The sequence below is a fragment of the Tenrec ecaudatus genome, chromosome 1, assembly GCF_050624435.1.
Source record: "Tenrec ecaudatus isolate mTenEca1 chromosome 1, mTenEca1.hap1, whole genome shotgun sequence".
NCBI lineage: Eukaryota > Metazoa > Chordata > Mammalia > Afrosoricida > Tenrecidae > Tenrec > Tenrec ecaudatus.
In genome coordinates this window covers 255,278,298-255,293,950 of record NC_134530.1, presented here as the reverse complement: position 1 = coordinate 255,293,950, position 15,653 = coordinate 255,278,298, and the positions used below count along the sequence as shown (strand labels likewise).

At 37.4% G+C, this 15,653-nt stretch overlaps 1 protein-coding gene across 4 annotated transcripts in view; it reads right to left on the bottom strand.

Moving 5' to 3' along the window:
* CDC42BPA (CDC42 binding protein kinase alpha) overlaps positions 1 to 15,653 on the bottom strand; it is a 318,565-nt gene that overhangs the window by 106,599 nt on the left and 196,313 nt on the right. For 2 of the 4 annotated variants that reach the window (XM_075531439.1, XM_075531449.1), the window contains exons 13-15: positions 12,900 to 13,142; positions 12,558 to 12,668; positions 5,904 to 6,151 (exon numbers count right to left, since the gene is read on the bottom strand). In XM_075531439.1, coding sequence (XP_075387554.1) covers positions 5,904 to 6,151; positions 12,558 to 12,668; positions 12,900 to 13,142 — 602 coding nt within the window. The remainder of the gene's footprint in view (positions 1 to 5,903; positions 6,152 to 12,557; positions 12,669 to 12,899; positions 13,143 to 15,653) is intronic. The other 2 variants (XM_075531457.1, XM_075531467.1) reach the window with 1 other exon arrangement.

Genomic DNA, 15,653 nt, shown 5'->3' with positions numbered 1-15,653 from the left:
ACATTCCTGTTGAGAAGATACATGGAACTATGCTAGAGCCCTGGAGCTGAAGGAGCCACATGGAGATCCCTGCCAGCGCTGAGATGCTTCCCCCGCCACTGGATTCCACAAGACTTTCCACCTACTGGCCTGTGATCTTCCTGTATTCAGTGTCATTGCATGTGTTGTCTGAGTCTAAAGAGGAATTTGTAGATTGGTATCGGGCATATAGGCTAATATTGGACTTATGGACTTGATCTGGACTGTGCTGGGATGTTTTCTCAATATTCAATTGCTCTAATACATAAAGCTCTTTTTTATACACACGAGTGTCCATGAATTTGTTTTTGTAGTCAACCCAGACTAACAAAGTGACTCAACAGATGCAAAAATTATCAAATAGTACCATTAATATTATTAGATACAAGTATTTTCTGAAGATAATTAAAAAATGAGAACAACAGGGCATTAACAGGGAACTACCAGAAATTTAAACCAGCTTCAGAAGAGGATATGGTATGAGCGATATCACTGGTGATGTTAAATGGATCTTGGTACGCAGAGAAAACCAGAAAGATGTTTCTTGTATTTTATTGACTATGCAAAGGCATTAAACTGTGTGGATCAAAACAAACTGTGAATGACTTTGAGAAGAAAGGGAATTCCAAGAACACGTACTCGTGCTCATTCAGAACCTGTACATGGACCAAGAGGCAGTCACTTGAGCAGAACAAGGGAATATTGCTTGGTTTAAAATCAGGCAAATGCAAGGTTGTATGCTTTCACCATACTTATTCAAGCTGTATGATGAGCAATAACTGGAGCAACTGGACTAGATGAAGAAGAGAATGGCATCAGGACTTGAGGAACGCTCATTAAACATTTTCAATATGCAGGTGACACAACCTTGCTTGCTGAAAGTAAGGAGGACTGGAGCCACTTGCTAATGATCCGAGCCTGCATTATCTACTAAGGATTTCAGATCAATGCGAAGAAAACAAAGACCTGCCAAACTAGACCAATAAAGAACATCATGAGAAATGGAGAAAAGACAGAAGTTGTCAAGGATTCATTGACTTAGCTGTACAAGCAATCCTTATGGCAACCGTAGTTAAGACTTTACTGTAAATACTCATGTAGGAGCCATTTTTCAGCATATTTTTAATGCAGCTCTGTGGTAAAATTAGGTGCCTCAGCTGATATTCAGGTTGGCTTATACTCGAGTATATACGGTAAATGGCACATTGTATTGGGCAAATTTGTCGCAAGAAACCATTTGAGGCCTAAGCTGGGCCACATGCATGTAAAAGCTGGACACCAGAGAAACACTGATGTATCTGTGCAATGTTGACTATTCCCTCCCTCTTGAAAGCAATACTGTCTTGCCTTGGCTGCAGAGACACGCTACATTCTGTTTTTCAGTCTACAACTCTGGCTAATTGTCAACTGCTTTGTGAACTCTTATCTTGCTCATAAATACCAATACTTCTCAATATTGTCTCAAGGGCTGTGTTCATCTCTTCTTTCACTACACATTTGTCCTAAAGCATTTCACTATTTGGTTTAAATTATCTTTTAGGCTGAGAACTTTTGAATCTACATTTGACATTTTGCTGGGCTTCAAACTGCTCACTTGATAACACTATCAGGAGGTCTCCAAATGAATATGCCCAACTCAAAAGGAATGCTGAACATATGAACAGAACCCCACCTTCCATCCTATCCACCTTCACCTGTAAGCTCTCCTACTCTATGTAAAAAACAAAGGATTAGGGAAGGTACTTGTGTAAATACATTTCTCCAGCAAGTCTCTCCATCTTTTCCTGAATTACTTATCAAGTGATTTCTACAAAATTACAAGCATATTGATATTTCTCCCATTAAAAACAAAAACAAGATTTTAAGAACACTTTCTCCTCCAGCTACCACTCCATTTCACTCCTCACCTTAACAACCTTACTGTTAGGGCCCCTCAAGTAGATCCCAACTCATTACCCTGTGAACAACATAACAAAATACCTCCCGGTCCTGTACTACCCCAAAAACTATTGTTACTTTTGAGCCCATTGTTGCATACACTATGTCAATCCAACTAATTGAGGGTCTTTATTTTGCCAACCCTCTACTTTATCAAGTACGATGTCTTTTTCCTAAGACTGGTCTCTTCTGATAGTATGTACAAATTACATTAAGATGAAGTTTTATGATCCTTGCTTCAACGGATAATTCTGGCTGTATTTCTTCCAAGACAAGTTTGTTCTTCGGCCAGCCACGTACTTTTGATATTCTGCCAACACCATAATTCAAATGTATCCATTCTTATTTGGTCTCTCTTCTTCTTTCAATTTCCCATATCTATGAGGTGATTAAAAACACGATGACTTGGGCCAGCCTTATCTCACGTTAGTCCTCTAAGTGACATGCTTACTCTTCAACACTGTAACGCGGTCGTATGTAGATCTGTTCAATGTAATACGTCATTTGATTTTTGACTGCAGTCTCCCGAGTGTTGACTAAATTCAAGTAAAGTAAAATCTTTGATTTTCCCTGTTTATCAGGATGTCTATTCTTCCACTTGCGAGGATTTATGTTTTCTTCACATTAGAGACAAGGTAGTGTATCCTGCATATGACCAGTTGTGAAGTCTTCCAGCAACCCTGATGCTATATTCCTCTTCAGACAGTCTAACTTCCTAGATTATGAGTGCAGCATATAGACTGAATATGGTGAAATGATTCAACTTTGATGCACACATTTCCTGATTTTAAACTATGCAGTAGTCCCTTGTCCTGTTTGAATCACTGCCTTTTACTCTATATATCAGTTTCACAATGAAGTGTTCTGGGGTTCCCGTCTTCTCACTGTTATTTATAGGTTGATAGAATCCACACAGTTGAAGGTGTTTACGTTGTTGATAAAATACAAGTAAACATCTCTCTGGTATCCTCTCTTTCCAAGATCCATCTGACAGCAGCAATGATATTGCTTGTGCAATGTCCTTCTCTGAAGTTGGTTTAAATTCCTGGCAGCTCCTTGTTGATATACTGTTGCCATGGTGATACATGATTTCAACTACATTTTACTTGAATATGCCATTGCTTATTTTATTGGATTTTTTTTCATTCTATTAGGTCACCTTTCTTTAGCATGGGCACAAATATGGGTCTTTTTCAGTCAGGTGGCCAGGTAGCTGTCTTCCAAATTTCTAGTCACAGACTAGTGAGTGTTTCCATTGCTGCATCTGATTGTCGACAATTTTCCAGTGGTGTTCTGCCAACTCCTAGAGCCATCTTTTTCACTAACGCCTGCATTATACCTGGGCTTCTTCCCTCTACAGCCCACTCCAAACAATAGTGTTTCCTATGCTTTCTCTCTGCAACTGCTCTCCTACAATTCTCTCTTCATTTTGCTTTGGGGTGTTTGATTCTACTATCTCATTCAAATTACTCTTATAAAGGTCACCAATGTTACTCATATCATGAAACTCGATGAGTATTTATCTTATTGATTCACACTCTATATTATTTATATTAGATTTGCTACACTTTCTTCACTTGGCTGTTAGACCACCAAATATGCCTGTTTCCTTCCTTATCATTCATAATGATTTTTATCCATTTGGTTAGTTCTATCACACAACTTGTAAAGATTAGATTTCCTTGTTATCTATATGCATTTATTAAGTGATCTCCAATTGTTCCACAGCTTTACATCCTTTGTGAAAGTTAAGCACTCCCAGAGTTTTACATCCAGCTCTTTAAAAATTCAAGGCTGTCTAAACAACTGTCTACTTGATATTGCCCAATTGGATGGCTCAACCAGAAATGTTTGCAGTCTTCCTTTATAACTGGTAATTGTATTCTCCCAATTGCTTAGGTCAAAATCTTTGATTCTTTTCTATCGTGTACACCCCATATCCAGTCCATCACCAAATTGCACTATCTTTACATTCAAGAAATATCAGAATTAGAACATTTCTTTCTACTACACTTTATATCAGGGGTCCTCAAACTTTTTACACAGGGGGTCAGTTCACTGACCGAGACCCGTTGGAGGGCCGGACTATAGTTATAAAAAAACCCAACTATGAACAAATCCCTACGCACACTGCACATATCTTATTTTGAAGTAAAAATCAACTGGTGCAAAAACATCTGGCGGGCCGGATAAATGTCCTCGGCGGGCTGCATGTTGCCCGCGATCCGTAGCTTGAGGACGCCTGCTTTATACAATTACCTTAAGCCCAAACTATGATTCTTATTCACCTAGATTATTTTAAAATCCTTGTAAGTGGTTTCATTGCTTTTGCTCTTATCGAAAATTAGACTCCTCTCAACCTACCATTCAGAATAATTCTGTTACAACGTAAGTCAGAACTTGTCACTTTTGTGTTCAAAATCCTTCAACATTCCTTTTCCAATGGTTTTACTCAGAATAAATGCCCACTTGTTAGCTAACTTTGAATATAAATCCTTATCTGATTTTATCTGTTATCTGAGCTTCCTACTCTGCTTTAACCAAACTGACCTATCATTTTTTGAACACTTCTTCTTCTCTAGGTTTCTTTGCATGCATCTGTATAGATATACCCCCCCCCTTTCTTTAGTGTTTACTGAGAAGTCATCTTGGTACACTCTACCTGTTTCTCCTATATACAATTTAATACTCATACCCACGCTTCATTAACTCCCACTCATCCCCTGTTTTATTGTTTGGCACTCACAATTTTCTAACATATGCTGTTCTTTACTTATTTTGTTTACTCTTTCGCCATAACCAACAGAAAGCTCCATAAAGATAGAGATTTTTCAAATAATTATTCACTGTAATATTCTCAATGTCTACAACAGTCCCTAGTATATAGGTTTAAAATTTTTTTTTCTTGAAGAATAAATAAACATGCCCAAATCAATAAACTTAGGCTTCCAATCTAAGTCAAGAATGACAATAATGTACATTCAGTTGCCTGAATTCTAGAAAGCTGAGTATCACTAATACTTTCTCCTGTTCCCACATTTCTCACATGTGACCATTATGTTCTTTGCATTCTGTCTTCTTAGTAAATTGAAACTCACTGCCATTAAGTTAATGTGACCCTGTAAGAACAAACACAACTGCCCCATTGGGTTTGGAAGGCTGTAAGTCATTATGATGCAGACTATCATGTGTTTCACCCATAGAGTGACTATTGGGTTTGAATCCCTGACCTTTCAGTTAGTAGCTGAGAGCTTTAACCATTGCATCAATACAAGGCTTATCTTCTCAGGTCTCTGGAATCTATTGACCTTTCTATCTTTACTACCACTACTGGAGGCCTATAAAACTCATATCACACAACAGAACTCCTCTCTCCTGTATGCTCCTTCTACTACATTCTCTACACAGTAATAAGAATGATCTTCTACATATAAATCATACATTTCCTTCACTCTCCTCAGAATTAAGTACAATGCCTTATATTCCATGGTGTTTCCTCTACCAGTTTAATTTCTCACCATTTCAATCTTACGTTTTATGCTGCGAGCGTAGTGAACAGATTTCACTTTCTCAATGTGCCATTTTCTTTTCCTTTCCCTTCTTTAGGCTTTAGCGCACTTTGCTATTCTGCCTCAAAGTCTTGCTTTCTCAGTTGTGTCTTACTTTATTCCTATATTTTGGCTTAGAAATAGTGTTCTTCAGGAAGCCTACAGCTACCCAATTTACCTTCTGTGTCTCATCTATATATACTCCTAAAATTATTTGCCTCCCTATCATAATAATTTGCATCCTTATCATAATTGCTTTATAATTTCCTATTTACTAATATTGACTTTGGTCTTCTTGCTGGCTGAGATGTGTTTTACTTTTAAGTATCTCCAGGACCTTACACACAACAGGTATTCAAACATAAGTACGTACTGTGTATGAAACAGCTTTATTCTTACCTCTCCCTCCTGGTCTTTTCCAATTTGTCTTTCAAAACCATAATTTCTTTGTTTAAAGCAAGTTGTTGACCTTCTGAATCATGCAGTTCTTTCTTCAGATTTTTCATTTCATTTGCATGTATTCCTTCTCTTTTAGATAATTCTTCTTCATAAAATATGCTTTTCTTTTCCAAATCAGTCTTTAGTTTGTTTATCTCTTGCTGATGTTCTATGCTACAGACTCCTGGTGAATAAGTAATTTGTTTTTGCTAAAGAAATAAAAACAAAATATTAGTTCATCTTCAAGTGTAATAGCATATTAAATAATTCCTTTCAAGACTATAAAAGGACTGTTCACATAACTTACTAATATTTTTGTGTATTATCATACACGTCTTTTTTTACAAGTCTTTCTGTATTAAAGCTATTCACCTTTAGCTGTCATAGACTACAAGTATTTTTCTTTATGATTTGTATTTTTTGCTGTGCTTTCAAAGTCCTATCATACCTGGATGATATATTTTCCTGTATTTTCTGCTGGTACTTACATGACTTCTTATTCTGTTTAAATTAATAATTTATTTGGAATACTTGTTGGTGTATAGAGTGAAGGGAAAAAATCTAATGGCATCTTCTATACGATGAGGAATCAACGAAAGTTTTTAAAGTACAATTATTTGTTTGTTTTAACTTTTTATTATGAGGTAGGTGGGAGTTTAAGAACATATGTTTTTGTAAGATTAAATGGAGGGACAGGATGTTAGAACTAGAATGTATAAAAGGAAGAATAACAAAGATCTAAAATGTGAATTCCTTCATACATATGCTAGAAAAAACCAACTGGGAAGAATGGTTGCCTTAAGGTGACTTAAGGAATGGTTGGCTTGGGGTCATGAGAGTGGGCGGGAGGAAGCGTTTAAGAACTAGAGGAAACTTCCATAACCCTGGGCCGGAAGATGCACACTGACACAGGTAGGAACTGGATATACAGGGAATCCAGGGCAGATGAGCCCTCAGCAACAGTGGTGAGAGTGGTGATACAGGGAGGGTGGAGGGAGGGTGAGGGAGAAAGGGGGAACAGATGACAAGGTCTACATATAACCTCCTCCCTGGAGGACGGACAGTGGAGAACTGGGTGAGGGAGATGTCAGATGGTGTAAGCTATGATAAAATAATAATTATCTATAAATTATCAAGGGTTCAGGGGGAGGGGGCGCGGGAGGAAGGGTAAAAATGAGGAAATGATACCAAGGACTCAAGTAGAAAGCAGGTGTTTTGAGAATGATGGTGGTAACATACGTACAAATGTGCTGGACACAAATGATGTAAGTACGGATTGTGAAAAGAGTTGTATGTGTCCCTAATAAATTGATTTTAAAAATGTTGACTTTGACACTTTTAATGTATCCAATTTTTAGAAGAGCAATCGAATTCAGGCCAGAAAAATGTCTTTTGGTGTCCATTACATAATGGAGTGTCCAATTATTGAGGAAGTGCCGACCGCATGCCAGTATTTCCCAGTGCTTTCCAAGGCATCCAGGCATGCATGAAAAGCTTTACCTGCACTTAGGTGAACCAGAGCCGACAGATTCTTTCTCTTAAACATTTCTGTGAAAATGAGATCTCAGTCTGCAGCAGCACTAGAGTCTACTTTTATTTTTCTAATCACAAGTACATAAAAAACCTTTAGTCTGCTGTTCTGTGTAGTTTGGTGTGGCTAATTGGTTAACTGCTGTATTTTCTAGGAAGGTTATAAACAATTATTCTAAAATTAAAAGCTTAGAAAAATATCACCAAAAAATTAATGAAAAACACTTATCAATTAGGATGTAAAAAGCAAAACAAAATAAAATGCCGATAAACCACCACTAAATGATAGTGATTATTGCAGGCACTAAAGCTAACTTCATATCCTCAACTTAATAACTGTGTAATAAAAATATCATTAAAAATTAAAATAAAACAAACACGATAATCTGAGTAGGTAGTCCCACCCACTTTTGGGGTAAAATTTATTAGTACTTCCAAATACTATACCATGTCCCATAATAAAAACACAGACAAAATAATTATTATGACCCTCAAGGCTCAGGATCATAATGTTGAGGGTCACTACAGTCAACTGGCATGACACAGCTCACACGGACAATGGTCTGCATCTTAATTTGATAGGTACAGATGAGCGTCTTAAGAGCTCAGGAATGACCATTTAAGGCACAACTACTAATCTTTTCCTGTCTGGAGTAGAGAAGGATGATGAAGATTTAAGACACCAAGAAAACATTTAGTTCAATAGATGAATGCACCGGGTGAACTTCAGTCTTCCTGACCCTCAGAACAGATGTAGATGCGACAGTAAATTGACGGGAAGCTGCCAAGAATTCAAGCTGGATTCAGAAGAGGATGGTGAATGAAGGATGTCATTACTAACAATTATACACATGAGGCATTATAGTTGTAAGACATTTACCCCATTTATATGCAGAAAACTGTAAATCTTTATAAAGTACATAAAAGAAGACTTGAAATAACATGGAAAATATAAAATACTTGAATGGGAAGATTAAATGTACATATATTTAGTTTCCCTAAAATTATCTTCCATGCAATTCTAACTAATATCTGAATAAGAATAGCAAAAACTGCGTGTACATGTATAAATGGAAGCCAATGATTTTAGTTTAACTAGTAAAAAATGCCAAAGGAAATCTGAAAAGGAGAATAGAAAGAAGGGAGGAGAGTATTTTCATATATTAAAGTATAACCTAATCTTTAATACTTAAAATGTTACTATACAAAGATAAGGACATGGAAAATATCAGTGATCATATAGCATTCCCCAACTAATCCTTTATTTCAATATATGCGGCATCATCCATCAATGAGGAAGGCAGAAACTAATAAATGCAACTAGAACTACCAGAACATAAAGGAACAAAAGATTTTCCCATCATGCCACTTAGCAAAATGAAATTCCAAATGGATTACATATTTTTTAAAGTGCACAGACGTATCCAGAAGAAAGAATTACACCCAGGTATGCATCACTCAATATTCATGATACATTCTATGAAACAGGGCATTGTGTTATTTGGCTGATGGGTGAAAATGTATTAAAACTTAGGTGAACCTGCTTCCAATTGTCATCTCGCTGCTGCTGCTGTACACCGAGGCTGAAGAACAGCACTGGCTGCAGCAGAAGCTGAGAGGCTATTTACTGATGAAGATCAAAGACTATACAGCTTTCATTTTGGATTATACTTCAACACAAAGAAAGCACAAGTCCTCACAAGACCAAAATATTGAAGTTGCTAAGGATTATGTATCACTTGAATCCTTTGGGGGCAGTTGAATTACACTGCATGACTTTCTATCTTTTGTCTTTGTTAACTCCCACAAAATGACTAAGTGGAAACATGCAAATAAGGTTTATGGAGCTCTTGTGGGGTCTGGCTAATCTTGCCAGTCCACCGGGTACAAAGGAAGTCATCTCAGAAGCAGGAATGAAACGAATTTCACAACCACCAAGAAAGAAGAGTCATGAATGAAGTGCATCGTTTGGCCCTGGAGATACCAGCTCAGAAAGGCCCTGATGGCACCAGCAGCAGCAATGGAAGCAGCACTGAGAGGAGGGAGGGAACGGTGGGCTTTCTGGGCCACGAGACAAGGGAAGCTGAGTGCTTACACACACAAGGCTGGATCGAAGAGTGAGCGCACTTCGCACATTTATCAGCACTGGGAGACTTTGTATAATGCTTGCTGGGGCCGGGCAGAGAAACGGCTGCATGGCGGAGAGGCCAAGGACCAGAAGAAAAGTCTGCAGAAGGGACAGTCTGTGTAAGCTGTGGACAAAAGACCCATATCCTTAAAATGCCTGATCCCAACTTGTATTCCCTCATAAATGTCATTATCAATCAAGCTATATTTCCTTATAAATGCCATGATCACGAACACTGTGGTGCCTGTTGTGAGTGACCACTTTGACAGACTATGGAGCCCACAGAGAAGCAGGGTGCCATGGGAAAGACAGGTGGATGTCTGAAGAGGCTGAAAACGTTGGAGGTGGAGTCATACCGAAAAGAAATGGGTCTTAGGATGGTATAGAATTGGATTCTTTATCCCCATTATGAAGTCAAAGGAACGCAGACATGAAGCAGCAATCAAGAAATCTGTTGCAAAAGATGTCTTTAAAATGTTAAAGAGTGAAGCTAACACTTTGAGGACTAAGGTGTACTAGACCTAAGCCATGGTATTTTCAATCACCTCATAGGCATGTGTAAGTTGGTCAATGTATGAATCTATCCACTTGGATTTTGGAAATGGTAAAGAACACTGGACTGCTAGAAGAATCTGTCACTCGTCTATTAGTTTGTCATACTCTGGTGGCTTGTGTGTTGTTATGATGCTAAAAGCTATGGTATCTTCTACTGGTATTACAAATACCAGCAGTCACCCAGGGTGAACAGGTTTCAGTGGAATTTCCAAGTTAAGAACAGATTAGGAAGACAAAATAGGCATGGTTTCAAATCAGTAAAGCTGTATGGCAGAGCTGTATCCTTTCATCATCGTTATTTATTCTGTCTTCTGAGCAAATAATTCAAGAACCTGGATTACCTGAAGAAGAACATGGCATTAGGACTGGAAGAAGGTTCATTAATAATGTGAAATACGCAGAAGTCACAACCTTGGTGCTGCAAGTGATGAGGACTTTAAGCACTTGCTGATAAAAATCAAAAGACTGCAGCCATCAGTATGGAGTGAAGCTCAATGTAAAGAAAATAAAAATACTCACTACTGGACAAATAGACAATATCATGATGCACAAAGACAAGATTAAAGTTGTCAAGGATTTCATTTTATTTAGATCCACAATCAACACTCATGAAGTAAAAAGTATAAAGTCAAATATGGTATTGCATTGGGCAAATCTGTTGCACAAGGCTTCTCTAGAGTGTTGAAAAGCAAGGATGCTACTTTGAAGAGGAAGTTGCACCTGACCCAAGCAATGATGTTTTCACTGGCCTCATGAACATGTAAAAGCTAAGCAATGATAAAGAATACTGAAAAAGAATTGATGCATTTGAATTACGGTGCTTGCAACGAATCTTGAAATTACCATGGACTGCCAGAAGAATAAACAAACATGCTCTGGAAGATGTACACTTAGATTCCTCCTTACAAGTGAGAAAAATGACTTCATCTTACATGCTTTGGACATGGTATCAGGAGAAACCAGTCTTCGGAAAAGGATACCATACTTGGTAAAGTAGAGGGTCAGCAAAAAAAGGGCAGACATTCAAGGAGATGGACTGACACAGATTCTAGACTATGCATAGTTCCGCAAGGGGTGGAGCTGGTATGAAATACAGAGAAACAGGATTTGCACAGTTTCTAGAACCTAGAAAAAGTGGATGCCATAATAATTTAATATTGTGGGACATTATCAACTTAATCTTAATTCACTCACTTTGACACACATAGTATTATTAAACAAGCAAACCTTGTGTTAATGTGCTTTGTTTTACTGCACTTCAAAGATAACCAGTAGGTCTATGGCAACATTTGTGCGAATCTATCAGTGCCAGTGCTCTTTTTGGGTCACATTTCCTTAATTCCCAAAATATTCCATAATTTTCAATGCTATTACCCACGTAATAGACTACAATATGTTGTAAAATTTACTGTGATATGAACTGGGAAACAAACAAAAAAACACTACTCACTTCCCCATTAGCTTTATGGAAGTAGTCTGCAATGTGCACAATCTCTGAGGTATTCCAAATAAGGATGAGCATTTATGTTGCATCAGTTCATATACATATCCATGTATATTTCAAACATAAACCCAGACAGTTTTACAGATGTGATCATTAAAAAACAAAGTGTTTAAATGACTTGTCTGGTGTTACATAGAAGCTATGAGGCAGATCCAGACAGAGCAGGCACTAAAGTCAACTTTAGAGCATGTACAAGAATTTCCCTCGCAAGGCAACTTCTCCAGAGACATGCCAGCACATACCTATTATTATCTCATTCCATACCAATGTCCAGAGCTACAAGAGTCTCTTCTACATATTTACATGACAGAGAGTCTGAGGAACCCGGGTGGCTAGGGATCTAAGAACTCAGCTGCTGACCACCAGAGGGTCTGCATCTCTACCCACACCTCTCAGGCAAACTCCTCATACATGTCCAACGTAGACCGTCCTAAGTAATTTTAATTCCCATTTCAATCCCTTCCTGGCAGATTTCTTCTCCTTCCTGATAGCTTTCCCCCACTAAACATCTTTCCTTCCCATCCAGCATAATTGGGTCATTCATAACAGCTCTCCTGGGGGAACCCTAGTGGTATGGTGCTTAAGCACTCAGTTGCTAAGTGAAAAGTTGGCAGTTCGAGCCCCCTACCCGTTCTTTGGTAAAAACATATGACAGTCTGCTTTTCTAATGATTACAGCCTTAGAAATCTTATGGGACAGTTCTACTCACCCTGTTGGGTTGCTAAGAGTCAGACTTTACCTGATGGCATTGTTTTCATTACTTCTATCAGCCACTAATTGGTACCTAGTAAAAATACTAGGCTTGAAAGGGCAGCTAGGTTTCATTCTATACTGAGCAGAGTTTATAAATTCCTGTCAAGCCTAAACAGAAGAAAAATTAAACTTCACAAATAGATACCTTCAGTCCTTCCAACTCATTTTCCAGCTGCTTGGAATAGTGCTCACTCTGTTCACGCAATTTCCTGTCTTTAGATGCTTCAGCAGTCAGAGCTTCTGTATGAACTTCCAGCTTTAAAATAAGAAAAGCAGATTTCATGATTATAATTGGTTTCCAAACAAAATGTCTGCCTCACTGATATGTACCTTGTGATAGGAAAATAACTCAAATGTACACATTATTATTAAATAACATTACCAAACTAAAAAATAACTAACTTTAAAAATTAAAGAGTGAATATACATTATTTCACTAGTCTGAAAAAACAGCTTTAATAACTACAAAATTTGCCTGACTACTAACCTCTTTTTTGGCTCTTTCTGTTCTGCGTAGTTCTTGCCTTAAGCTTTCAACTTTTTGTACCACCAGGTCCACCTCTTCTTCCTTATCTCGGACATGGCGAGCAAGTTTCTGTTTTTGGGTGTGCAATTCTGTTAGTCGCTCATTGATCTCCATGAATTCCTGCATGGCCAGTTTCCTCTGACAGTGTGCATCTTTCAGCTCTTTGGACTGGTTTTTTAATCGCTCACTAGCCTGGACTAGTTCCTACAGTTTTGCAAAAAGAATATAAGTTACCAATTTTGCAATCTAGAGACCAAATGTGGCCATCAAATTGGTTATTATGAAATCAGTAAGAGCCATAATTATTCATCTCAAGATAAAATGAAATGAAATGAGCTACTTTAGAATGACAGGGCATGGTGACCTGGTAATATTCTCAATTCCTTATGCTAACATAGTAAATGAGAAGAACAGCTGATTTAGGTTTCTCTACTGTAGTTTCTACAGATAAAGATCATAGGGGTATGTACTATATGGTCAACATAAAGATTTTGTAAAATCAAGTGGAATTTTTCAGTTTTGCTAATTTTCTTCTAAGTCACACTGGATTACACATGATGAAACAAGGATTTCCCTTGATGTGTGGCTGGGCCAACAGCAAAGACAGAAAGTTAAACCTGAAAGTCCTAAATTGCACTTAGACTCTTAGAAGGGGCTTATGTAGACTCAAGTCCACAGAACCACGTGCCTTCTTGAAGAAGGAAAAATAAATCTTCATTCAGGAAAAAGAGTCTTAATGAAATTTCCTCTTTTTATAGACATGAAGAATAAGCAAATAGAAGCACTTTGTCACACACACACACACACACACACACACACACACACACACACACACCCCTAACTATTTAAAGAACCAACTACCACAAGCAAATGATATAAAAAACAATAAAAGAAATATATTACAAAGGAACTTAGATATTAAAACGATCAGCTCTGTATGAATGCCATCAATGAAATATTTGGAAATAAAATAAAAATGAAAAAATGATCAAAAAATTTTTTCCCAAAGGCTAGGCAATATATTGTCTCTAAGAAACACAACGCACAGATACAAACAGACAAAAATTCAAAAGATTAAAAAAAAAGGTAATGGCCACCAATAGAGAGCACAAGTAGGAAAACTAATTTCTGATGAAACAGACTTCAAAAATCAGCCGAGGATACCAGGGAAACCATTATAAACTGATTAAAGGGTCGACTGATCAGAAGACATAGTCATAATAATTATGCACACAATTAAAGCACCTTAAAATCTACAAATCAAATTCTTACTGAATATAAAGAGAGAAACAGACAACTCTACAATATGGAGAGGATATACCACTTTCAAGAAGTACAGATAACTAGAAAAAAATTATATAGAAACACCGAAGTAAACTACACAATCAACTACCTTGATAGAAAAGCCAGGCAAACATATAACTAAAAATGAAAATTATTGATGGATATCCTTCATGAATATAAACAAAAAAGTTCTCAACAAAATCCTATCCAAAAATATCCATTAACTTATCAAAAAATAATACATGATGACTAAGCAAGGATGGCTCAGCATTAGAAAAACAATCAATGTAAACCACCATATAAATAAAATAGAAACCACATGTTCACGTTGATCAAATAAGAAAATGCCTTTGACAATATCCAACTCCTAGTCCTGATCTTCAAAAAAGAGCAATGGAAAAGCAACAAAACAAACAGAAGGGAAGCTCTTCAATGGGAATTGGGGGCAAGCAGAGTGGAAACCCACAGTCTATCAGTAGTCAATTGAACACCCCCTGTCAGAAGAGCCACAAGGAAGAAAAGAGCCAGTCAGGGTGCAGTATAGCACCAATGAAACAGACCACCTTCCTCTAGTTCCTAAATGCTTCCTCCCCCACCCACTACCATGACCCCAATTCCACCTTACAAATCTGGCCAGACCAGAAAATGTATACTGGTATAGATAAGAGCTCACAACACAGGGACTCCAGAACAGATAAATCCCCCAGGACCAATAAGGGGAGCAGTGATACTAGGAGGGTAAGAGGAGTGGGGGGAGTAAGGGAGAGCTGATCACAATAATCGACGTATGGCCCCCATCCCAAGGGGACAGACAGCAGAAAAGTGGGTGAAATGAGACAGCAGTCAGTATAAAACATGGGGAAAAAAGAATAAATTATCAAGGAGACATGAGAGAAGAAGGGAGGGGAGGAGAGGGAGAGGGGAAAATGAGGAGCTGATGCCAGGGGCTCAAGTGGAAAGAAAATGTTTTGAAAAAGATGACAACCTATGTACAGATGTGTTTGACACAATGGATATATGTATGGGTTGTTATAAGAGCTGTCAGAACACCCAATAAAATAAATTATTTATAAAACAGCAAAATTAAATTTATCTACCCATATAATTTTAATTTTTTATCATCTGAAAACAATGTTAAAATGCTACATTCCACTCCTTACCTATTAATGTACTTAAATTCTAAATATTAGAACATTATAAAAATGTTAGTTTCATTTAAAAGTGGAGATCACATCATATCACAAAATGGAGCATGACTATATCATTATGTAAATGCCAAATTACATTATTACATAATTTTTAAACCACTGAGAAATATGGTACAGGCAGTTTGAAATAAAACTTTAACCATATGTACATACAAAAAAAGAATTAAGGACATATATAAAAAAAACAATGGCCACTGCTTCTCGGCCTTTGGCGAAGATCAAG